Source organism: Zingiber officinale, chromosome 8A (assembly GCF_018446385.1).
Source record: "Zingiber officinale cultivar Zhangliang chromosome 8A, Zo_v1.1, whole genome shotgun sequence".
NCBI classification, from domain to species: domain Eukaryota; kingdom Viridiplantae; phylum Streptophyta; class Magnoliopsida; order Zingiberales; family Zingiberaceae; genus Zingiber; species Zingiber officinale.
This window is the reverse complement of record NC_056000.1, coordinates 110,794,384-110,821,897: the sequence shown is the minus strand read 5'-3', so window position 1 is coordinate 110,821,897 and position 27,514 is coordinate 110,794,384. Positions and strand designations below refer to the sequence as shown.

Genomic DNA, 27,514 nt, shown 5'->3' with positions numbered 1-27,514 from the left:
AGGAAACTGTGTCCTAGAGATACTAGGTTGATAATGTCCTCAAGAGGAGCTCATAAGGATTGTCATGTTAAACCCTGCAGGTGGACCTAGTCCGACATGATGATAAGGTTGAGTGGTACTACTCTTGGACTAAGATATTAATTAAGTGAGTTGTCAGTAACTTACTTAATTAGTGGACATTTGTTATCTTAAACACAGGGAGACTAACACACTCATAATAAGAAGGAGCCCAAAATGTAATTTGGGATTGATGTGGTAGTTCAATAATAGTTCTCTAGTGGAATGAATTATTATTGATAAAATTAAGTTGTGTGTTCGGGGCGAACACGGGATGCTTAATTTTATCGGGAGACCAAAACCAATTCCTCCTCTCGGTCCCTATCGTAGCCTCTAGTATATAGAGATTTATACCCACCGCATACCCACCTTCTTACCCATCCAATGGGGCCGGCCAAGCTAGCTTGGAACCCAAGCTAGGGCCGGCCAAGACCAAGTGGATGAGCCATGAAGGTGGTCGGCCAAAGCTTGGGTCCCAAGCTTAGGTGGCCGGCCATTAGAATATTAAAAAGGATTTTTATTAAAATTATTTCTTATGTGGATATCATGTTTTTAAAAGAGAGTTAAAAAAATTAAAAATTTCCTTTTATAACTTTCTACAAAAGATTAAGAGAAGAGATTAATCTCTTTCCTTATTTGTAGTTTAAAAGGATGGTTTTAATTTTTGGTAAAAACTTTCCTTATTTGTAAATCATCTACATGATTAAAAGAGAGTTTAAAATTTGAAATCTTTCCTTATTTGTTGATTAAAGGAGGATTTTAAATTTTAAGAAAACTTTCCTTTTTAAACATGTTCATGATTTAAAAGAGAGTTTAAAAATTAAATATTCTCTTTTATAAGTTTCTACAAAAGATTAAGAAAAAATTTGATATCTTTCCTTATTTGTAGATTGAAAGAGATTTTAATTTTTAGAGATAACTTTCTTTTTATCCACATGTTTAAAAGAAAGATTTTAATTTATTAAATTTCCTTTTTATAAACCAATCATGAAGGGATAAAATTATTGGAGAAATTTTTATAAATTTCTGGAAACAAATTAGGAAGTTTTAATTCTTGTTTAATTAAAACTCTCCTTGATTTGAGGAAATAAGTGGCCGGCCATGTTTTAGTGAGAAGAAAAATTATTTTAATTAAAATAAAATTTTCCTTTTCATGGCAAAAGAATTAAGGAAGTTTTTATTAAAATTTCCTTATTTGCCAAGACCAAGGATTATAAAAGAGGAGGTAGAGGAGCCTTCAAGGGTGAACAACCTCTATTATTTTCTTCCTCTTTTTTTCCTTGGTGTGGCCGGCCTCCTTCCTTTCTCTTCTCTCCATCTTGTGGCCGGACCTCTCTTCCTCCTTGAAGATCAAGTGGTGGCCGGATTTTAGCTTGGAGAAGAAGGAGAGAAAGCTTACATCCCTTGGAGCTTGATTGATGGAAAAAGATCTTCATCTCTTGGAAGCATAGTGCTTGGCCGAAACTTGAAGAAAGGAGAAGAAGGTGCTTTGGTGGTTTCTCATCTCGGAAGATCGTTGCCCACACAACGTCCGAGGTTAGAAGAGAATACGGTAGAAGATCAAGAGGTTTTCTATAAGGTATAACTAGTAATTTTTCTTTCCGCATCATACTAGTTATTTATGGAAATAATACCAAATACAAGAGGCTTACGATTCTAGTATTTCGAATATGTTTTTCGAAGTTGTGTTCTTTTATTTTTCTTTTCCTTGTGATTTGATTGTTCCTTTTGGTTGACCTAAAGTTATTTTAGGAAATTAAATATTAGCTTTCCATAAAAGGTTTTGTCTAGTCGGTGGTGGTTGTTCCCATATCCAAGAAGGTCATGTGCCTCGCCACGTCAGTACTGGGAACCAATTATGGAAATTAATATTTAATGGAATTAATAACTTAGGTGATTTGGATCAAACGTGTTAAGCTCCGCAGGAGATCCAAGTCTAAACCTTAAAGAACAAATAGATTAAGTTTTGGATCAAACGTGTTAAGTTCCGCAGGCGATCCAAAATTTAATTTAAAAGAACACATGGTAGCTAGGAAAAGGTTCAGACCTTTGTACAAAATTTTTGTACAGTGGAACCTCTAGGTTTTCCGAGTAGCAACCAACAAACATAACCCCTCTGGATCGATCGGTGGATCGATCCAGAGGTCCCAATCGATCAGTGGATCGATTGGGACGCTGCTACTTCGCGCGATAAGCACTGGATAGATCCGTGGATCGATCCAGGCGTTTTTCCAGAGCACAGAGGCACTCTGGATCGATCCGTGGATCGATCCAAAGCCTCCCCGATCGATTGGGAGCATTCCAATCGATCGGGATTCGACCGTTAGCGTCGATTTAAGCCGCAGACGTTCATTTCCTTCGGCATCTTTTCACTGATTCATTTCAGATCTTCACCAGCTTCTCCACAGCTCTTCTCAAGCTCAAGATCGCCAGTTCTTGAAGGCTCTTGGAGGTTCTTCCAAGTCAAGAGGCGGATCAAAGCAAGAAGAAGAAACTAGGGTTAGGGTTTTTGCTCTCATTGTAAGCTTGTAAGCTTGTATTTCATTACCTTTCCCTTTCTTCTTGTATTGAGTCTTGTAGGGCTTCTCCGCCCTTGGTAATTACCATAAAGGAGAGTTTTATTAGTGGAGGGTGTGTGTGTAGGTGTGGATCCTTGGACTAGTCACCTCTTGTGAGGTGGATACTAAGTAAACCAACCTTGTTAGCGTTGTGTGGTTTGTTTCTGTATTTTCCGCTGCGCATCTTTGAAGAAACAAGCAACGCCGAGCAACGAGCCAACGACGAGCTATTCACCCCCCCCACCCCCTCTAGCTACTTTTCGGTCCCAACAGGTTCCACTTTTTTCTAAGTGGGGTCGGCTATATGGATCCTTCTATGTTATTGGGTTCAATCCCCTATTATATCATCACTTATATTTAAATAAAGTTTATCTTATTTTATTATTGTTAACCAAGTCTTCTTTGATCTTCCTCTTCCTCGTTTGATATAGACTTTTGGCATAGTTTCGTATTGTTTAATTGGAACATTTATTGGTTGTCTAAGTACATGTATGTACCATCTTAAATGTGTCTCCTAGAATTTTCCCTCAATACGTGCAACCCCGACTTTCTCTCTAATATTTTTATTTCTTATCCTATCCATTCTTGTATGTCCACACTATACCTTAACATCCTCATCTCTGCAACTATCCTCATTAGAGTTCAACATTCAACTCTATATAACATAGCTGGTTTAACCACCATTTTGTAAAACTTTTCTGAGGTATTTTACAATCACAAAGAACATCCGGCGCTCTCTTCCATTTCAACCATCTCGCTTGTATTCTATGTAAGATATCTCTCACAATCCTAAATAATCATAAATACTTAAAACTACTGGTTACGAATAACTCATCAGTTCTTATTTTAACAATTGTCTCATTATATATAATATCGCTAAACTTAAATTTTATATATTATGTCTTTATTCCACTAAGCCTAAAACCTTTCACTCCTAGCGTTTCTTGCCAAGATTCGAATTTAGAATTTACTCTTTCACTTGTCTCATTTATCCAAATAATATCATTTGTAAACAACATGCATCACAATACTGTATTTTGGATGTGTCTAATGAGTTCATCCAGTGAAAAAAATAGGGACTTAGAGTTTATCCTTGATATAACCTTATCTTTAAAGGAAACGCTTCGATTATTCCGTCAAAAGTCTTCACTCTTGTCATTATATTCTCATATATATCCTTAATTAGTTTAATATACACTATGTTAACACCTCTCTTTTCTAGAGTTCTCCATATAATTTTCTTAAGACTATCGTAAGTTTTTTCTAGGTCAACGAATACCATGTGCAAGTATTGCTTCTATTCCCTATACTTTTCAATTAGCTGTCTAAGATGTATAGCTTCTATTGTCGACCTCCTAAGCATAAATCTAAATTGATCTTGTCTCCTTCCGTTTTTTTTTTATTTCCCAAAGTTTCATGATATAACACATTAGTTTAATACCTCTATAATTTGCACAATTTTGTATGTCTCTTTTATTCTTATATAAGAGAACTAGAGTATTTACCCTCCATTGATTAGACATTTTTTAAATTTTCATTATCAAGTTGAATAACTTTGTGAGTTATTTAATTCCTTGTTTTCCAAGCCACTTTCATACCTCTATCAGAATATTTCAACTGTTTTTTCATTTTGTATCCCATTTAAAGTTTGCTCTACTTCTGAAGTTTGAATTCTATGATAAAAAATTAAATTTATATATTCATTTGACCTACTTAAATTACCTAAATTAAGTTGGTCATCTAAATCTTCATTAAAAAGTTTACTACTACTAAACTTAAACTCCATATATTGTATTTTTACTCTACTAAGCTTAAAACATTTAACTCCGATGTGTCCAGCCAAGATTCAAACTTAGCATTTCCTTCTTCATGTATCTCATTAACTAAAATAATATCATCCGTAAATAATATTCACCATGATAACGTGTCTTAGACATGTTTAATGAGTTCATCCATAGCTAGTATAAAAAGATATAGATTTAGAGTTGATTCTTCATGTAATCCTAATTTTATAGAAAACACTTCAGTTAATCCGCTTGAAGCCTTCATTATTATATAACAAGGACAACAATTAAGACTTTATCCTACTAAGTAGGGTTGGCTATATGAATCTGCCTACGTCATTAGGGAGCACGGATCCTCTAGTCCGCAAATTGCGGACCAGGGGATGGTCCACTTTTTTAGACCATTGATTTGGATGGATCCCACCTATTTAAAGGTGGGGTTCATCCAAATCAAGGGTCCTCATGCAGTGGACCATCCCCTGGTCCGTAATTTACGGACCAGAGGATCCCTACTGGTCATTAGGCTCGATTCCGTATTATATTCTCATCTATATTTAAATGAATTTTATTTTTTTAATCAAGTCTTCTTTGATCCCCTCTTCCTCGATTAACATGGGTATTTATCATAGTCTCACATCACCTAACTGGGACATTTATTGGTTGCCTAAGGAGATACACATATCATCTTAAAAGCATCTCTCAAAGTTTCCCTCAATAAGTACAACTCCGATTTTTTTTCCTAACATTCTCATTTCGTATATTTTCATCCTCATATATTTGTACATTCACCTTAACCTCCTCATCTTTAAGACTTTCATCTTCTGTTCGTGTGCTCGCTTCATAGCTAAGCATTCAACTCTATATACCAAAATACTTTAACCTTTAAAGGTATCTTACTATCACAAAGAACAAACTCTCCTCCATTTTAATCATCCTACTTGTATCTTATGAACATCTCTATCAGCCCCTCTATTCTTTTGCAAAAAAAAATCTTATATACTTAAAATGTCATCTCATATCTTTACAATTGTTTCTCTATGATAACTACTATTAAACTTAAATTTTATATATTCTATCTTTACTCTGCTAAGTCTAAAACTTTAACTTCTAGTGTCTCCAGAGAAGCGCATGATATCAAAAAAACATATCTCGTAACAAAATCTAAGAATCAATAACTAATCAGGATCTTTGTTTTTAGCCTGATTAAGAATATTAAACTTTTATCATAAATTTCTCTTAAATCAACTTTTAGACAATTTCATCATTTTTTTATTTCCTGTTTTATTCACTTACAAATATTCTTGATTTAATTTATCAATGAATCCAATAAATAACCCCTCTCTCTCTCTCTCTATATATATATATATATATTTATTTATTTATTTTTATTTTTTTTTTTGAACGACCACAATCCTCCCAATGAGAAAAGTCAATTGATATTATATATATATATATATATATATATATATATTTTGAACGATCGCAATCCTCCCAATGAGAAAAGTCATTTGATATTAAATGATTGAAGCTTACATGCGCGAAAAACCCCAAAGCTCTTTCTAAGTGCAAAGGCAATGCTCTACAATATAATAATTCATTTTCTTTACTTCTATCAGCATAGCAAGTCACACAATTCTCAAATGCGAAGCCAAAGCTCTATAATATAGGTGTTACATTTATTATCTTGTCAATTTAATATTAATAAAAGAACACCCCTTTCAGAGCGTGGAATGTTAATTTAATATATGTTCACGCAACCCATTTTTGAGCACGGAGCCGAAACTCTATAGTTTAATTCATCTATTACCTTATTAATTTGCATAATTAATTAGATAATTTAATTTGTCATGGTTCTCATAAGTAACTACCAAAATAAATATCAACTGTGAATATAAAAAGGGCAAGCAATATGGGTAAAATTGTCAAGCAGCAGGAGTAGGATAAGATCATATATAGAATTCTATTTCTAATGATTTCATAATTATATCTACTTTCACAACTTAATCATGCACAAGGTTACAAAACAAGTTCGAAAAATCCAGCTCAAAAGAAGAAATCCATTTATTGAACAACCGCTTGATATCCACAGCTTACTCTATAAATCATGCATCAAAATGAACATTGATTGACTATAATATCAAACAAAACTATGATAAGCAACTTACCTTATGCCCCAACATCAAGAAAGAAAGGGGACGACAAGAATCCAATTTATTCCAAATACTAAACAATCCAATTAAGATTCATAACCTAATGCTTTCCGTTTCCAGGGTACAAAATTAAAGAGCAGCATCGTTAGGATCAAAATTAGATCTTCACCGCTCTCCTAGAATTTGATCTTCACCATTCTTCTAAAATCCAGATACAGATTTCATAGCTCTAAAAGTAAGCTTTAAGGATATGATCAACTCCTATTGGAAATTGGATCACCTCCTATTGGAATTTTTGGAATTTTTTTTTTTTCCTGTTGCTGCAGCAAGTTTTCTATTTGATCAACTCCAACAGAGAGCTTAGGAAAAAAAAATCGATGGTAGCTGATAAGATCCTTTAATTATTCAAATAAATTTTTTAACTTTATTTCTTTTAAGTTTTAGATTTTTTTTCTTCTAAATAAGTTTTAATAAGACATTTTCTCTTAAAAATATTTTTTTATTTTATTTTTCTTTTAGACCTTTTCTTTTAAAAAAGTAGTTTAGGTCTCTATTTAAAGAGAAGTTATGTAATTTTGGAAGACAATCAATTTCCCTTTTAGTTAATCAATTTTATTTGATTATTAGAGGTCGATCCTCTCGAAGCGATCACCCTATCCCTTTTTCATTTTTCTTTTTCGATTCTTCCACGTGATAGGCCCCCGGGTTCCTATCAACTTGGTATCAGAGCACGTTCATTTCATCTTCACCCTATAGTATCTCGTAGCAACTTCAACAAGCGCATGGTCTTAACCCGACTTCAAGAGAAGAAAATTCACTCTGATATGACGATCGGAGGATCTCATTCTAATGCCAAATGAGCTCTGGAATTTAAAGTTAAGCACGAGACAAGGATGGATAAACTCTAAAAAACTATGGCATCGTTGGTCACAATAGTGCAAAAATTGAAGGATCGTTTAAAAGCAGATTACAGCTCAAGCATATTAATCAAAAGGGGAATAAATCAACAGTCTTGACAACAACAATATGACCAAGGAGCAAACTCAAATGAAGATCAAGAGCACAATCATCCACATATGAAGGTGAAATTTCCTCGCTGGGAGAACAACGATCCGATTGGATGGATTTCAAGGGCTGAAAAATATTTTCACTTCCATAACACATCGGACAATGCAAAGGGAGAACTAGCATCTATAAACCTCGAAGGCGATGCTATCCAATGGTATGACTGGCTTGAAGCATGCCATGGGCCTCCAAAATGGGAGGAATTCAAAGAAGAACTCATCAATCGATTTGGTCCCTCCGGTTATGAGAATGTTGATGGAGAATTGGTCAAATTTTGACAGACTTCAACCGTACTAGAGTACCAAGGACGATTCGAGCGACTCTCTAATCGAACTCGTGATTGGTCAGAAAAGCAACTACTGGTCACTTTTATTGAAGGACTTCGCCTTGATATACGATGAAAAGTAAAAATGAATCAACCCCGCACCATGAAGGTTGCCTTATCCTTTGCACGACTACAAGAAGAGAAGATCAATGAGGAAGGAAGAAGAAATAACAAGGTAATTCGTGAAAACCCATCACATTATTCAACACCCCATAGATTGACAAAAGAGATCAAGGAAAGGATGACAAAGGGATTATGTTGGCATTGCGATGAAAAATGACACCGTGGTCATCAATGCAAGCAAAAGAGGATACTGATGATTGAACCAATAGAGAACTCTGAGGAAGAAGATGATTTCAATGAAGGTGAAACACAAGATAATATCAACGAAGTACAAGATGACTCTATGGTAATATCAGTACATGCCTTAAAAGGACTACAAACTCCGCAAACAATGCAGGTAAAAGGATTCATTAAAAAGCAACCAGTAATGATACTTATAGATTCAGGAAGCACCAATAATTTTCTAGACTCAATCTTAGCAGGAAGACTTAAACAAAAAATAGAGCGAGCATCTATATTTGATGTTAAGATGACGGATAGAAGATCACTTACAAGTCCAGGAAAATGCGAAGGTATTAAAATTTTCTTACCAAATTATGAATTAATCACATATCTCTTTCTTCTACCCCTGGATGGATGTGATGTTATACTTGGAGCACAATGGTTAAGAACATTAGGAGACATAATATGAAATTTCTCTCAACTAACAATGTGCTTCCAAGATCAAGAAAAAGAAGTTTGCATCAGAGACAAGAGACAAGATACTATCACATCAATCAGTAGTTATCATGCAGAGTGGTTATTAAAGAAAGATTGCTCTATTTTTCTCATGCAACTCTCCATCAAAAAGGATCCTAAGGTATCTCATATACCCCTCCAGAATTAGAGGCACTTCTTTCAAAATTTTCTATGATATTTGCTGAGCCAATGGGACTTCCTCCATAATGTTCACATGATTATCATATACCTCTAATACCGGGGAGTGCACCAGCAAATGTTAGGCCTTATGACTACCCTTACATACACAATGAGGTAATTGAGAAGATTGTACAAGAGATGCTTCAAGCTGGTATTGTTCGTCGAAGTGTAAGCCCGTATTCTTCTCCAGTACTGCTTGTGCGAAAGAAAGACGGAAGTTGACGAATGTGTGTAGATTATTGGACACTCAATAAAATTACAGTGAAAGATAAGTTCCTCATCCCCATCATTGATAAAATACTTGATGAATTAGGAGGTTCCTCATTCTTCTCAAAATTGGATCTTCGCTCAGGCTTTCATCAGATAAGGATCAGTCGGACATTCCAAAAATAACCTTTCGGACTCATGATGGTCATTATGAATTTTTAGTCATGCCTTTCGACTTAACTAATGCACCTTCTACATTCCAAAGTTTGATGACCGATATCTTCAGGCCTTATCTCTGCAAGTTTATTTTGATTTTCTTTGATGATATCCTTGTTTATAGTTCATCATTTGAAGATCATTTGCATCACCTTTATAAAGTACTCACTCTTTTATGTGAGCATTCTCTTTTAATGAAAAGACCTGTTGCTTATCGCTTAGAGCTTCCACAAGATTCTAAAATACTCCCTATATTTCACGTGTCTTGTTTAAAGAAGAAACTAGGTGATAAATTTACTCCTCAAGTGAATTCCTGAAGTGAATTCAAATGGTGAAGTTAAATTTCAACCTTATGCTATTTTAGAAACGAGATTTGTGAAGAAGAACAATCAAGCAACGGTTGAGCTATTAATTCAATGGGACAATTTATCTTATATGATACCATTCAAGAAAAATTTTCAGAGTTTATTGATAAACAACCTTGAGGAGAATGTTGTTTTGAATGACGGTGGAATGATAAGATCCTTTCATAGATCTATTCAAATAAATTCTTTAACTTTATTTCCTTTAAGTTTTAGAATTTTTCTTTTTTCTTCTAGATAAGTTTTAATAAGACATTTTTTCTTGAAAATATATTTTTATTTTATTTTTCTTTTAGACCTTTTCTTTTGAAAAGGTAGTTTAGGTTTCTATTTAAAGAGACGTTATGTAATTTTGGAAGACAAGTAATTTCTCTTTTAGTTAATCAATTTTATTTGATTATTTGGAGTCCGATCCCCTCGAAGCGATCACCCTATCCCCTTTTCATTTTTCTTTTTTGATTCTTCCACGTGATAGGCTCCCGGGTTCCTATTAATAGCAAAGGCATCCATTGATCTGAAAAATGAGGAAATCGCAGACCGTCTTGAAGCAGCGTCGAAGGCAGGCTGTGAATTTGTGATTAGGTTTTAAATGCATTTTGCAAATTAGTCCAGTAATTTTTATAAATTACAATTGGGTACCTATAAATTTAAAACACATCCTCATACTTGAACAACTACGAGCTCCTTCCTTTGGGAGCTCCCTCAAAACGATATACCAGTTTATTGTAAAAGGCATAGAAGATGAAGATGATAACTTGTAAAAGTCCGTAGCTACTACAACACATTTAATATTGTAGTAACTATAGTTTTATAATTGTTATAATATAGATTTAATGTTTAAATCTAATGGGGGTATTGGTACAATAGAAATATTAAAAAAAATAGTTACAATGAAAGTCGCTTATAGTCGCGCAACATGAGTTGTGCAGCATGTACTTTTGGGTGTCCGGACACTTTCCGGGTGCCCCGCGCACAATTAGACACAGGAGGTGAGTATCATAACACTCTCCTATATAGAGTGAGTTACTCATAGGCATTTGCTATTATTTTTTTAAAAAAAAAAAATCTCATTTCCTTTACCAATTGAAAATCAAATTTGGATAAAATCTCATCTCTAAATCCTAAATAAATAATGTTGAGTCAACTTACCACATGTGACCATTGGTCGTTCATAAATAGGTGAATAAGATAATAAAATCCTATACATATAATAATCTAGATGTTTAAGTTTTGTCTGATTAATTTGGAGAGAGATAACCTTCTCTTTAGTTTAGCTATCAAATAATTTGAAGTACAATTTATGCATACTCAAAAACTGACTTTTTGGATATTCATCTCAATTGAAAATTTTGAATCTTGGTTGTTATTGTTATCCTCTTTTTGTCCTTTCAATGTTTTACTATCGTACTGGTCCTCTCGGATGGATCTAGTGGCTAGCGCATGAGGTGTTACCACAATGAGGTCTGAGGTTTGAATCTCGGCAAAGTCAAGGTAAATATCTCCCTTATGTGCTAGTCACTATTCCAAAGGCTAATAGCCGCCCGTAATTTATCTTCTTCGTGTTGGCCTTGGGACGGATTGACGGGGACGCTGAGGACGAACGTATTCACCTTATGTCATAATGTTTTACTATCGTACCACACCCATGGAGACAAGTTTACATTAACTAATATACATTAGCCAAAGGGTGTTTGTGTTAGAAATGGGGATAGTGGGGAACGTGGCCCATGTTCCCCACTACACATAATGGAAATGTCCATTATGCCCCTAGGGTATTTCCCTATATAAAGGGGGTCCGTCCAAGGCTCAGGGTGAGAGAAATCGCGATCGTGCGACGAGAGTAAGAGGAGAACATCCAAAGCGGCGGGATTTGGTTTGTGGAATTGCGGAGGGCTTTCCGATTCTGTGATCGCTCTTCCGATAGCGAGCTTCGTCATTGTCGATTGCAGATCTGCGGGAGATCGCTGTAAGTTTTTACCACATTTAATTAATTCGTCTATCATGCATTTAGAACAATATATTCTACATTGGTATCAGAGCACGTAGTTATTTCTAAATGCATAAGACGAATTATAAAATCGTTGTTCCGATGTTTTCTCGATTTGCCATTTCTCGTCACTGTCTTTTGCACGACTAATGTGTCGTAGCATACGACGTCGCTCACCAGCGACAGGGTCGCTGGTAAGAGTCACCATCGGCGTTAACGTCGCTGCTCTAGTGATTTCCATCAAAGCAGGGCTTAGGCCGCAATGAAATACCGGTGAAGGCATTATGTGGCCTATGATGGCGTCTTGGTTGGTTGACGGAGTGCTCATGGCTGCTGCCTCTCACAATTTCTGCACAAGCAGAGACTTGCTACCTGCGTTCGTCGTGGGTGAGGCACTGTGGTGATGGGCGGCGAATAGATTGTGGTGAAGAAAATGCCGACTTCGTGCTTGAGGCGGCCTCGGCCTCTTGCCGTTTCTGTACCATGTTTGTCGCTGGTGCGCGGCTGAGACGGCGTGCACAACGTGCACGATGTGTGAACTGCGAACGTGGTCAGCGTGCGTGGGCAGCGGGCGGCGGAGAAAACGGGATGCTAAAAAAAAGGGGAAGAACGTGCTTCGTGAAAACATTTCATGAGGAAAAGTTTGATTTAAAAAAATCAAATTTATATATATATAAAAGGTGTTGCATGCAATTTAAAAAAAAAAAAAACGAAACCTTTTATTTTCGAATTGCTCTTCCTGTAAATTTTTTTTAAGCTTCTGTGTTTAAAAAAAAATATATATATTATGCATGTTAAAATTAATTAGAATTATGATTGTTGGTCTAATTTTAATTAATTAGGTGGGTTTAAATTGGTTGGTTTATTTAGACCCGGTTCAAGTATAAATCATTAGTTGATTTAACTGAACCAATTTGATCTAAACCCGAAATTAATTTGGGTTGATTAATTGGACTTGGACCAAATATGATCAAATGACCAGATTTGTTCAATTGAGTCAGATTTGATCAAAACAATTAGATTTGTTCTAATTGGTTGGACTTAAACCAATGGGCATTGATTTGATCAAACGGATCAGAGTTTGATCAATAAGTCTGAAATTGGTTGAAATGGACTTTAAAAAAAAAATTAACAGAACATAGGTACAAAAATCCCTGTCCAATTAGATTAGTTCTAATTAAGGACAATGGACTGAGCTTAGGATCTGGATCCTTAATCAACCGATCCAATGGGTCTGACCAATTAGATTAGTTCTAATTGTCGACTTAAACTCCTGAAAATCGAGAAGATTTGTTTTTCCTTGATTTATTATGTTGATACTATGCCTGTATAAATTGAAATAAGCCGGTTTTGTACTGGTTAGTCGGTTTTGTACTGACTTATTTATTTTTCAATTTTTCAGATGGCTAGTCGTGATTCACGACAACATGAGCTTTGGGAGGAGATTAAGGAGCTTGATTTCGACCCTGTTCTAGGACTCGGATGGCTTATTGGTCGGCTCGATCGGTTGTTCTGGAAACTCGAGCGAGAAGAATTTCCAGTAGAAGACACACACAGAAGATTTGCTCTAGTCTATTCACTGCCAGAAAACCTTAGGCAGATAGCATTCCAACTTTGGGATGATTATGATGGACACATCTCGTATTCAGAGATGTGCAGACAGTTGCTTCATCTCTATTGGGGTCCTGAAGATCCAGAGGAGGATCCAGATGAATCTGAAGAGGATTCAGAAGATCCTGAAGATCCTCCAGAGGAGGATCCAGAAGAATCTGAAGAGCATTCAGAAGAGCCTGAAGATCCAGAGGAAGATCCAGATGAATCTGAAGAGGATCCGGGAGAGTGTGTGTGGGATCCAATTGAAAATCTTGAAGCTGTCTTGCCCGGGATTACCCCAAATGAGTCCAGCCTGAGAGGGATTATATTAGCCACTGCACTAGTGTCTGTCCTAGTGGGAGTGGTAGTTGCCTATCTAGTTTATTAGAGTTCTGTTATTTTTATTGTCGTTTTGTATGAACAATAGTTAGTCCATTTCATTCATGTCAGTTAGTTATATGTTAACAATTTGCAGCATAATTTTATATTAATGATATGTTCATTTAGTTATGCTGTTTGCTTGACATGATGCATGATTAGTTCATGATGTATTAAATGATTAGTTCATTTAATTTAAAAAAAAAATTAACATGATATATTAAATGATTAGTTCATTTAATTAATGAATTCATGATATTATAAATGATTAGTTCATTTGTTGGGATGTATGTAATAGAATTGATTAATATTAATTTGATTGGTCATACGGATGATGAGTGAAAACATAGTTGTCACTTGATTTTGTAAACCAACTCAAAGTAATATTAAGTCAATCATAAATTGCATACATATGATATACACTGAATACTAAATAATGTGTTTATTTATGATAGATTATGGCAACCAAAAACATAATAGCTGAACTCAACAAAGGTGAAAAACTTAATGGGGATAACTACAAGATCTGGCACCTCAGGATACAATATGTACTTGAGGAACAAGAAGTTCTAGAGGCTGTAAATCAGGTTATGGAAGTACTTGTAGATGGTCCCACTGCACAACACAGACGAGATCTTGATGCCTATAAGGCATGGAAGAAAAAGGACTCCACTGCAAAGGGTATATTGATTAGTTCAATGGTAGACGACCTAGCTTTTGAGTATGAGTCATATCTTACGGCTCATGAAGTCTGGGTAGCCCTTAAAGAAAAATACAGTGGAGTAAGTCTGAGCAAGCTTCGCCAGCTGACAATCAAGTTTAACAGCTACAAAAAGCATCTGAATGTGTCAATGGTTCAACACCTCAGGGAGATGTCGAACATGATTCAGGAGCTTAAAACAGCTGGTCATGAGTTGACTGATGAACAACAGGTTCAAGCAGTTATTCGTTCACTTCCAGATTCTTGGAAAACCATAAAGCAGACCTTAACTCACAGTGAGAGTATCAAAACTTTCACTGATGTCTCACGCCATGTAGAATTGGAGGCGGAGAGAGTTGAATCTGCAAGGATTTCTGGACAAGCCTATGTGGCTGTAGGTTCTGCAGGATCATATGGATCCAAGAAAAAGAAATGGTTCAAGAAAGGGAAGGGAAAGAAGAAGGAAGCTGCTGTTGTGGGACAGGGCCCAATCAAGAAGATAGTCAAGAAGACTGGAAAGAAACCTAAAAACAAGTTGACTTGTTTTAACTGTGGCAAAAAGGGCCACTTTGCTCGGGAGTGCACTGAGCCGAAAAAGGTAAATCCAAGTGTGTCTTCTTTTCAAGAGCATTTTGTTGCTAGTTCAGTGTTGTTAGCTGATTCTTATCCTTTGTGGATTATAGATTCGGGAGCAACCAACCATGTAGCTCGGGAACGAGTTACATTTGTTGAGTACCGTCGGGTACCAGCAGGCAACAAGTGGATCTATGTGGGAAATAATGCAAGAGTTGAAGTCAAAGGAGTCGGCACTTGCAAACTCAACCTACGTGGTGGTAGAGTTTTATTTCTACATGATGTCCTGTATGCTCCTGAAATTCGACGGAATCTTGTTTCCGTTACATGTCTTCTTGATTTAGGGTATTGTATTAATTTTTACAGTCGGTCTGTTGAACTTAAGATTGACTCAGTGTCAATCGGATATGGTTATTTAACAAATGGTTTTATGGTTCTTGATGTAGAACCAGATGTCAATTATGCTATTGATGGTTGTTTTTCAAACATTGCTTTAACTAGTGATGCAGATATAACTGATGAGGTTTGGCATGCTAGATTAGGACACATAGGACAAGAACGTATGAATCGATTAGCTAAAGAGGGTTTATTGGGCACTCGAGCTAAGATTCAATTGTCTATATGTGAGCATTGTCTTGCTGGAAAAGCAACTAGGAAACCATTTGGTAAGGCTATTAGATCTGAATCAACATTGCAGTTAATTCATTCGGATATTTGTGGTCCAATGAATGTGAAGGCTAGACATGGAGCTTCCTATTTCATTACATTTATTGATGATTTCTCTAGGTTCGGTCATGTGTATTTGATTTCTCACAAATCCGAAGCATTAGATTGCTTCATTCGTTATATGAACGAAGTTGAGAATCAAACGGAACGTAAAGTTAAGACTTTACGCACTGACCGTGGTGGGGAGTATTTGTCTGATATGTTCAAGACAATATGTAATGATAGAGGGATTATTAGACAATTGACAATCCCTGGAACTCCACAGCAAAATGGGGTAGCTGAAAGAAGAAACAGGACTCTTCTTGAAATGGTTAGGTCTATGATGGCGCAAGCTAATTTGCCAATCTCCTATTGGGGAGATGCATTATTAACTGCAGCCTATATACTTAACAAAGTGCCTTCAAAGTCAGTTCCATCTACCTCATATGAACGTTGGACAGGCAGAAAACCAGATTTGAGTAATCTGAGACCCTGGGGGTCAGCTGCTTATGTTCATGATAGTTCTCACAAGTATGGAAAACTGGGGCCTAGAGGTAAGAAATGTATCTTTATAAGATATCATGAGACCTCCAAAGGTTATGTTTTCATAGGTGAGCAACTAGATGGAACCATCTCCGAAATAGACTCGAGAGATGCGACTTTTCTCGAAACAGAGTTCCCAATCAGAGGTGATGTTGATAAAAATGTTCCTCTATTTGAGGAGGATGAGATATTATCAACAAGAGAGGTGTCAAAAGGGATACCTGAGTCTAGTCAACCGAGTGGGAGTGATATGTCGAGTCATGAGTTGACTTCTCAACAGCCCAACTTACGGAGAAGTGTTCGTAAGATCAAACCTAAGAAGAGGTTTGATATTGAGAATGAGGCATTGGTTACACTTCCAATTGACGACGACGAGCCTCAATCCATTGAGGATGCATTGGGATGTAGAGTTAGAGAAAAATGGAAAGCTGCAATGGTTGAAGAGATGGAGTCCATGATTCAAAATCATGTTTGGGACTTAGTTGATCTTCCTCCAGGCCGAAGGGCTATTGGGAATAAATGAATTCTCAAAATAAAGAGGAAAGCAGATGGATCGATTAACAGATACAAAGCTCGTTTAGTTGCAAAAGGATATACCCAAATGGAGGGTATTGACTTTGAAGAGACATTTTCTCCCGTAGTGAAATTTGTATCAATAAGAGTTATTTTGGCCTTTGTGGCACATTATGACTTAGAATTACATCAAATGGATGTAAAAACCGCTTTCCTTAACGGTGATCTTGACGAAGAAATCTATATGGTTCAACCAGAAGGTTTCATTGCTAAAGGCCAAGAGCAAAAAGTATGTAGACTTAGAAAGTCTATATATGGGCTAAAGCAAGCGTCAAGACAATGGAACATAAGATTTAATGAAGTTGTTTTATCTTATGGTTTTGAAATGATCAATGAGGATCATTGTGTTTTCCTGAAACAGGAAAAAGGAAAGTATGTCATTTTATCATTATATGTTGATGATATGCTGATAGCTGGAAATGACATAGGATATGTGAATGAAGTCAAGAAGTGGCTGTCATCACAATTTGATACAACAGATATGGGAGAAGCTGAATACATCTTAGGGGTAAAGATCATAAGAGATCGTCCTAAAAGACTTTTGGGTCTGTCACAAGAGTCTTATATAAATAAGATGTTACATCATTTCAGCATGTCTAATTGCAACATAGAACATACACCTATTGTGAAAGGTACTGTGTTGAGCAAGAGTATGTGTCCTAAAACTCCAGAGGAAATAGCTGAGATGAATAAAAAACCATATGCCAGTGCTATTGGTAGTTTAATGTACACTATGTTGTGTACACGTCCCGATATCAGCTATGTTGTGGGCTTGGTCAGTCGCTTCCAGTCAAACCCAGGACCGAGACACTGGAAGGCAGTAAAAAGGATATTCAGATATCTGAAGGCGACAACAGATTATTGTCTCTGTTTTCAAGGATCAGATATGAGTCTGAAAGGTTATTCAGATGCAGATTGGGCTGGAGACCTGGATGATAGAAAATCCACATCAGACTATGCATTCTTGCTGAATGGTGGCGCCATCTCCTGGAACAGCAAGAAACAAGCTTGTGTAGCTTTGTCGACTATGGAAGCTGAATATGTGGCATGTTTAGCAGCTGTGCAAGAAGCAGTATGGTTGAGAAGGTTTCTGAAGCATCTGAAAATTGCTGAGGATAGTGGGAGTCCAGTAACTGTCTACTGTGACAGTCAAGCTGCAATAGCTTTTTCCAAGGATCCCAAATATCATAGCAAAGGCAAGCATATAGAAATTAAATATAATTTTGTAAGGGATATTGTGGCTAAAAGAAAAGTCATTCTTGAGTATGTCCCTACACGTGTTATGCTTGCAGATCCTTTTACTAAGCCAATGACTAAAGAGTCATTTAAAGAACATGTAAAGTCTTTGGGACTTCGTAGAATGTAACAATATTGAAATAACAATCAAACTTTGTGTTATGATTATGTAATTTGCCATAATTTATTCAGTGTATATGTTGTATTTGTTACATTCATGTAAGATCTCGGTGAGCATGTTGGCAGGTGGAGATTGGTCCACTCACATGGACAATCATCTCTGTTTGTTAAGTACAAATAGGGGTAAAACCGTTACTTATGAAACAGCTTACGTAGCTGAAATTATGAAATTAGAGACAGATTCATAAGTTGAGGTCGTCTTGATAATTGTGTCAAGATGAGATCATTTATGTGTAAATAATGATCGAAGTAAATGAACCCACCATTTACTGAACCTGTTGAAAGCCAGATTAGAATTCATATGTTGAATTCAGGATTAGACGTTAGGTATGTCTAGATCGAAATCTGTACGATGTTAAATTTGAAGACAACATGCACTCTTTTTAGTAAAGAGAATAACATCGTAGCATGTGATTCATACCACATGTGCTATTGCGACAATAAAGGTAGTAGGAGAATGAATCCCTGTTTCTCTACTATGTGAGACCTTTGAGATTATATGTTAATCTCAATTTTTGCCTTAGTGACTATTTAGCTGTTTACTTGAAGTTTTAATCAGTGACTGCTACTTTAGCGTGTATCCTATGACTATGGATGATTCGGTCTATGGAGCATAACTAGGAAAGCGACTGATTAAAATGAATTGATTCTAGCTAAAAAGGAAGATTAAATATATTTACATCTTTTGTTGTTATTCACTGGTCGACCCATTTCTGTTTTGTATAGAAATGAATGTGAATATTGGATATGGAACATGCTCTTGACATAATGGTCATTAAAAGGGATTAGAGATGTTCATATCGATGTAAATGAAAATTATTTAATCTGGGTAAATAGCAAGACATGGATATCTTCAAGATAATGGCTGTGTGTCACTTGAAGATTGGATGGATCCTGGATAAAGGCTATGTGCCACCAGGAAAGAGGCTATGTGCCATGAAGAGTGTGTCTCTAATTTATTTGAGCAGCTAAGCAAAGTGTAACAACTTTATTAGCATTGATTGCTCAACGAGCGGCTAAGTCAAGGTGTAACAATCTTCTTAGCAACTATCGCTCAGTGTGCTTGCTGTCGCACGAACCATTTTCTCTAGGTATGGATTGGATGTTCTCATATGGTCTATGTGACCAAACTCTCTAATAGTCTATGTGACTTATTAAGTCTTTGTGACTTACCTGAATGAACTAGTCTTAGTGACTTACCTTGGACGAGTGGGAGATGTTAGAAATGGGGATAGTGGGGAACGTGGCCCATGTTCCCCACTACACATAATGGAAATGTCCATTATGCCCCTAGGGTATTTCCCTATATAAAGGGGGTCCGTCCAAGGCTCAGGGTGAGAGAAATCGCGATCGTGCGACGAGAGTAAGAGGAGAACATCCAAAGCGGCGGGATTTGGTTTGTGGAATTGCGGAGGGCTTTCCGATTCTGTGATCGCTCTTCCGATAGCGAGCTTCGTCATTGTCGATTGCAGATCTGCGGGAGATCGCTGTAAATTTTTACCGCATTTAATTAATTCGTCTATCATGCATTTAGAACAATATATTCTACAGTTTGATGCAACAGTTGCCTCCGATAAGCTCAAATCAATCATCGACGCTAATAATAGCCCGCACATTAATCTTTATTTTTATTGGAAGATACAATGACTGGCATATATTATTTGTAAGCATATATAGAGTGCTGTATGCTGATATCAAACTAACAAAACACTGAATACCAAGAGTTTTTTTAGAATTTGCATGGAACTCTTATGTGCAATTTTGTTGAAATCACAGGCTTTGTAAGCTACAAGAATATTGAAACAGGTTGCAAGAAGACTATCTCATCTGCCCACCAGATGGCTCTACCATATGAAACAAAGCTTGCATCAATATGGACTCAACACTGCCTCCCCTTCCGACAACACCTATTTTTTCTCCCCCTCTTATGCCGATTGCAATGCCTCTGAGAACCTGAATCGACGACGATTCAATTCAATAAGGTTAAATGAACTGCAATCTCATGACAACAAAATTAGACGCGAAATGTCTAGATCTCGTATGTCTGCATCTCCATTGACTGGCCATAGCAGAGTTGTACACCAATCTTTGATTAACTAAGTTTGTAACACATTCTAAATAATCAACAGCTGAGGCTAACAATGACAATGAGTGAGTTAGATTACTTAATAGCATATTTGAAGATTTTGATGCTGAGGGATACAAACACAAATATAAGCTAAGTATCTAGTGCACTACATTGAGCTCCCTCAAAGAAAACTAAAAACAGATATAGAACAGCTGAGGGAGAAATGAAGAGGCACTGCCAATGACCAAAACCGACAAACAGGTGAAAGACCGACAAAAAGAGAATCACAGAGATCGAATTCCAATAAACACCCAAAAAATGGCTTTAGAGCCGCTAAACAGTCGAATCTATTAACAATCCAAAACGTGTGTCGATGGGAATTACAGCAAGTTCCATATTCATTCAATTATAACATTCAAATTGAGTCTAAATCTCATATGATGCTAAAATGTTCAAGTCAAAAGGTGCAACCCTGATGAACATGTCCAGTATTTCAGAGTTTGAAATAAAAATCAGAATATAGTTCATAGAATACGCTAACACACGGCTTCTTAATGTTACAACTAACAAGAACAATGGCATAACCTCCTCGTTATCATAATGAGAACAATTCAGCTCGTGCTATCATAGGATCAAGAAGCCGAGTAAGAACATAATCTACAGCTTGGCTAGACACTACATAGGAGGTGGTGGTGGACGAGGAGGTTGCCCTTGCATCTGTTGTCCAGGAAAGCCTTGCAAAGCAGGCTGAGGCTGAACACCTAGTGTGAAATTAGCCATTGCGCTACCGCCCAAAGGAGGTGGTATTGATCTTGGCGGACCATTTGCTACTGGTGGAGGTGGAGGCGGAGGTTGTGATCCAACCATAGGTGGTGGTGGTGGTGGTGGCACCCTAGGCAGGTTAGCACCTGGAGCAGGTGCAGCAGGAGGTGGTGCCTGAGGTGGCGGTGGCACTTGAGGTGGCGGCGGCAATGGCCTTGAAGGATCACCAGGAGCTGTCATGCCATTAGCAACTGGGGCAGGAGTAGCCTGTGGTTTTGTAGTTTCTGGAGGTTTTATCTTGAAATATAGTTGCAGCTGTTGACAAAATAAGTTAAATAATTTGATAGTGGATCAAATTACTCAAGCAAAAAAGAGGATGTAAAACAAAAGAAATCAGATCAATTTAAAATCTAACCGTGAACATTTTTAGGTCTGGATCCCAATGAGAAAAGAACTTTGATGTTGATTTATCAATTTCTGTGCTAGGAACCTGGCACGGGCCAAACAAAGTTCAGTAAAGTTGTAAAAGAATGGAATTTGTAAAAGAAGAAACAACCTTGAAGGAAATGGTCTCATATGGATCAGCAGCAAATAGCAGATACTGGTATCGCTTATCACATACTTCAATTCTCTGTCGACAATAGACTATGAGCACAGAATCATGTTTGCCAAATAGAACTGAACCAAACTACACTAAAGGTTTAGAGAAAAGCTAAATTAATAGGTTTCTAACACTTGCCTGCTCAAAGGAGGACATAAACCTGTGCCTTGGCTTGCAGTTGTCTTCAATTTCAGGATACTCTATCTGCAGAAAATGGTGATTTAGGATTGAGGGAAGGAGGAACAATAGCCAGGGGCTTGAACATATATGTTGGAATAGGGTAAATTCTTTGGACATTGAATACAACAAATTGAGGTTTAGAAAGGTCAGATTAATTTTGAACTTATCAGGTGAATCAACCAACTTTTCACTAATTCCAGTAAAAAATGTCATCCACATCATTTAGCCTCCAATTTAGTTCTAATTTTCAATCAATTAAACAATAAATAATGAGGATTAACTTAATTAAATACTACAGCATAGTTTCCACTCATCATTTAATAAATTCAATCTCCAATAAGCAATATTCAATTAATTAATTAGCTGTAATGAAAAAAGATAATAGGCAAAATTATGGACTAATTAGTTAAGCATAGAGGCTATATATACATACCTTTTAATCTTCTTTATTAAATAATGTTACAAATGTAAGCCCTCTCCAATGGTTGGTTTTTCCCCCAGCCCCTTCAGGGGGAGACTTCATCCACCATTCCATCTTGCCTCAAAAACCTCATTTACTCTCATCCTTTCCTCCACATTCACACCTCTTCTCTCTGCATCTCAGACTACAGACATTCAAAAAGGAAAAATCAAATAGACAGACTTTAGCAGATATTGAAATGGAAGTATCCTTCAATCCTCTATCTCCTTTTGCCTCAAGTTAAAGTACTGTCAGGTCTCAAACTCCATTGATTTTCCTTTTGTGTTTATCTGTATGCATGAAGGGGAGCCTAAGCGCAACAGTAAAGTAAAGTTGTTGTCACGTGATCAAAAGGTCACGGGTTCGACCTCTTGCAAAAAGCAGGGTAAGGCTGCATACAATGGATCCTTCCCCGGGACCCTGCATGGTGGGAGCTTCATGCACCAGGCTGTCCTTTTTATCTGTATGCATAGTGAAGATGGCAATTACATATTTGTTTCTCATCCAGCATCTCTCTTTCATTATCTGATTGTCTTCTTTATCTGGAATAGGCATCTTCTGCATATCCCTCAAGTACTATGAGACTTTACTCAAACTTTCAAGTGCCATGGGTATCTACTCAATCTCTCTCATGTTATTAATCTCTCCTCTCAAGAATAGAAGCTCAAGCCTAATTTATCTCTTTCATTTTGCAGCCTTCTCAATTTGTAATTCCATAATCACAAACATTAGAATCTTGTGATGTCTTCTATTTGAGGGAGATAAGGAATATCTAATCAAGTCTTTAGCACATCATCACCAACTCCAGCCAATCTACTCTCAAAGATTGGACCAGAACATCATGTTCACAAGCTTCTAAAATGCTACAGTACTGTATAAATCCTGTGATCTTTGTACAGAATCTTCTCACTCTATTTCTATTTATGATATTTTTTATTTTGTATAACAAGTGGGGCATAGGTAACATCTATAATCTAAATGAGTGTTAGAAATAACAGGAAGCATTTTTTATTAACTAGTTAGCAGCATTATAAGAAATCATAAACTATACCAATATCTCAATACTAAACCGAAGGATTTTGCCGACTCCATTTGATGAGTTAGCTAATGGTTCAGCTATTCATTCCTCCCCACATCAATTAGCTTCTCGTATCACCAAGCAAGCAGTTCATGTTTGACAAGGTAGTATCTGCAAACAACTATTAGTGAATATTGGTAATGTCACTGCACAGAAAGCAAAGGACTGGGGATTTAGTGGTGTAATGTTAAGAGGTCGTGCAACATGAAGACATTGATAGCAATATGGGGGGCGTTCCCATCAGGCAACAATGGTTCTGCCTGACCCTACACAAACATGCATATGTTGTCCATTAAGATGCAGTGTGAATCCTTGGAGATGACATACCCAGGGCAAGGGTGTGCTGATGGGGTCAGTGAAATTTGTGTGTAAGCCCAGTCAATTCTTCCTATTCTAAACAGGGTGGGCCATCCACCTTCAACTGTCTTGGTTTGTTAAGGCATTTGTAACGTGGGTGAATCTGAGATTAATTGCAGGTTGCTAGGGTTAGTGACGATAATGGCAAAATAGTCAAAGAGCAACCATCTCTATCTCCTTAGCCTCCCCATCTTTCTCAAACACTTCGTCCACTTCAGAACAGCAAACTTCAATGTCCAGCAAGGAGGCAACCCTGGAATATCCGACGCATCACTATCATCCATCAAGCAACATTTCTTGAGCACTTGAATGTTCAATGACCACCAGTGAGATCCTCAAAACACCAGAGATCAAACGATGGAGTTGAACAAGATGCTTTAGCAAATGTTGTAAACAGGATACTAAAAAATTGAGGAAACTGTGAAAGAGAAGGAATTCATGCACCAGTTCTAGAGTAGAAGCAAAAGAGAGAGAGAAAAGTTTGGACACAACACAAATTTATCTGGGCAAAAATCAGAAGGCATATCTTTTTTAAAAAAAGTCAAAACAGCACCCCCAGCATATTTCTTATCTTGAAAATAACCTTATTCCAATGTTGTGGCAGCTATAATCATAACTGCTACAACATAAAGCAAAATTATTCTAGCTTGGTCAAAATTATTCCACAAAAGACACTATTATATCAAAATAATCTTTAGCAACTTTGTCAAAATTACAAACTCAAAATTGCTTCAACTTGATCAAAATCAGGTCCATACTGTTGTAGTAGCTATGTAGAATAGTTGCTTTGTAAGAGCTATGTGATAGCTGCTACAATTGTTCCATAGCTACTACAATAGTGTTGCCCGATTTTGACCAAGTTGAAATAATTTTGATGGTTGAGTAATTTTAACCAAGCTGGTAAAGCGTATTTGATATAAGAGTGCTCTATGTAGTGCTATATGTGTAGTAATTTCGATCAAATTGGAATTATTTTGCACTATGTTGTAGTAGCTATGGCCATAGTTGCTACAACAACATTGCAATAAGGATTTCAGATGAGAAATATGCGAAGGCACCTTTTTTGACTTTCTTTGAAAAGAGCACCCTTTTGACAAAAAGGATAATAAGGGGCACCCTTTTGATTTTTGTACTCAATTTATTTGGCACTATACCGGAGAAAGTTGTGGCAGCAGCGAATAGTAGCATTTTTTTGGGGATGTTTTGATCCAATATGTCAACGTTCAAAAGCATGGTTTCGCATTGCCAATCCAGACAAGGATGTGATATGGAATGAACAATAGTTTGATGGGTGTTGGAAAAGAATGTTGGTGAAATTGCAGGTAGAATAAGATTGAGATAGTGAATGTTTCACAGTTCATAAGATAATTCCTTCTATTTCACTTTTAAATGTGTTTTGCAATGGCCATAACTTAGTCAGCATATTGAGCCACCATATCCCACAAGTTCAAAGGAAGTCTAGGCAGCTGATCTGATGGAGCAAGATGATGCTCTACTACCAAATTAATGTGGCACAAAAATGGAACCAAAATTCATACAAAGAATTCTTACAAAATTAATTAAAGATAATTTTTTATTATTCCAAGTTTAATCAGAAGATCCCAATCCCCCATGATAATCATTTTTCAATATAATAATATTCCTTTTCATGAATTTTATTCTCCATATGCAATTGTACATCAGTCATGCATCGCAGTAGACAAAAGCATAATGCTAATGAAATCACTTGTTTTGCACATGACTGTCCCTTAACAATAAGTTAAACTGGAACTTGACTTCACAGGCAGAATGAAGGAAAAGAGTCAAATGGAATTATAATTTCTGTGTGGGCCTAAATGATATTTCAAACTTTCTCAAGAAAATTTAAAATAGCAAACTTAAGTAGAGCAAAATTCTCCCTCAGGATTATGTTAATGCGAGCAAAAAAAACACTAGCTGTTTTGTCAACAAACTGATGAACCAAGAAAATTCCATAACACCAGATATATTAATCAAAATAATTGTAAAAGTAGTAGGTGAAACCTGAAACAGAAGAGACCGTTGTTTTGTCTCTGGATCAAATTGCTTTGTGACCCTATACCCTGGCCTCCCAATCTTAACTGCAAGGATAGTGCAATGTAACAACCAAGCACCAGCAATTGATTTTATAGAGTTCCAGAATATATAGATATATCAGTTGCAATGTCCCTATGTTAATCTAACTGAGCATTATATAAAAGAGAAAATGGATACAACTTACAAGTAATAAAAGTGTTAAAGTACAAATACATCGTGCAGAAAAAATTACTCAAAAATAGAGAAAAGAAAAGAAACTGTAAACACAACAACTTGTACAAAAAGGACCAGACACAAGAAAATATTACTTAATTAATTCGAATAAAAGTTTGGAGACTCATCTAATTCACTTAAAACTCCTCAAGAACTTCTTGGTTCATTAGATGCAACCATGTGAGATATTGGAAGAGATCAGCTAATCTAATCAATGTCTTCAGACAAAGATAATAGTTAATCTCTTCGACTACCAACACATGATATTTTACAGGTAAGAAAAATCAATGGTGTACAGTTTGAATAACCCCAAATTAGATAGGTCCAGTAAATATCTCAGAAACATAAAACCTTCTACCTCTGATGAATACTATGAGGATAAAGTTGCCAAAATTTATGGGGCAAAACTGCATCTTTCCAGTAAAATGTTTTCTCACTGCAAACAGACTGAAATGATACACAGAGACTGAGAAAAGAGTGGGATACCGGACTTGCGAAGGGAGACATTCCGCTTGTGGGGCTGAGGCTGGGCCGGTGCTTCCTTGGCCTCGCGGGCAGCTCGTTTGGCGAGGTTAGTCTGGTGGCGCTTTCCCTGGGTGTGAGCCAGATAATTTCCCTCGTTGTTATGTAGCGTCAAGCAGAGCTTGCACTCATAGCTGAAACAAACCCGATTGAAAAATCATATCAAAGAAGAAGGGCACAGCGTGCGCAAACCCCACCCACCAGAGGGTTCAGCAGAAGCTCCCAGCGTTTAGGATGAGTACCTGCCGAGATGGTTGCGCATAAAGTAGGGGTCTTTTGCGAGGTCGATGGTCTCGAGGGCGAGCCGCCGGAGCCGCTCCCGGCGGTCAATCGCCTCATTCTGGGCGGAGGCGGCTCCCCCGCTGCCCGGCTTCGATCCCCATTCCCGATCCATATCTCTCGATGCAAACCGTCCGACGGCCGAAACCTCATATAATTTTCACATCGTTTCGGATTCGAACCCTAGAATCTTAATACGAATCCGATGCCACAATTAATACGAATCCGATTTAAAATCCGGGTTCGTTGGAAATGTGTATAGCTTTATTTTATTTTATTTTTTAATTTCCCTGAGTTTCTTTTTTGTTTTTTTCCCCAAGTATACCCCAACAATTTTTTTTTTTTCTGAAAAGGGTATCTCATTGTGAAAATTTCTAAATGCCCCCCCCCTTTTTTTTTAATCCGGCTGTCAAATTTTACTAAAATTTTAAATCAGAATGCACTTACCAAGCCCATTAGGGCCTGCTTAAGGCATAATTCTTCCTAATATTCTATTTTAATAAATCAGTTCTTACTAAAATTATGAAAGAAATTGATTTTTTTTTTCTTTATTTGTTTTTTTTTTTTTTTTTACTTTTACTCGGCCCGCTAATTTAGACGCCTCTATATATATATATATATATATATATATATATATAATAAAATATAATTATTAATTTATTTTGAAAATACATAAATTTTAGTTGCGAGTTATTTTAATTTGATATTTTTATTTTTTTTAATTTTTTAATTGTCAAAATTAAATTTGGTGGAGAATTTTTAAGTT

General features: G+C 36.6%; 1 protein-coding gene across 1 annotated transcript; it reads right to left on the bottom strand.

Moving 5' to 3' along the window:
* Positions 1–20,661: 20,661 nt before the first annotated feature.
* LOC122009948 (splicing factor 3A subunit 2) lies at positions 20,662–26,930 on the bottom strand. The gene is made up of 7 exons (XM_042566273.1): positions 26,712–26,930; positions 26,434–26,603; positions 25,702–25,778; positions 21,743–21,808; positions 21,560–21,634; positions 21,419–21,493; positions 20,662–21,318 (listed from the first exon to the last, which is right to left on the bottom strand). Exons 1-7 carry the CDS (start codon positions 26,861–26,863, stop codon positions 20,917–20,919), a joined length of 1,017 nt encoding a protein of 338 aa, XP_042422207.1. The 5' UTR covers positions 26,864–26,930; the 3' UTR covers positions 20,662–20,916.
* Between the last annotated feature and the right edge of the window lie 584 nt (positions 26,931–27,514).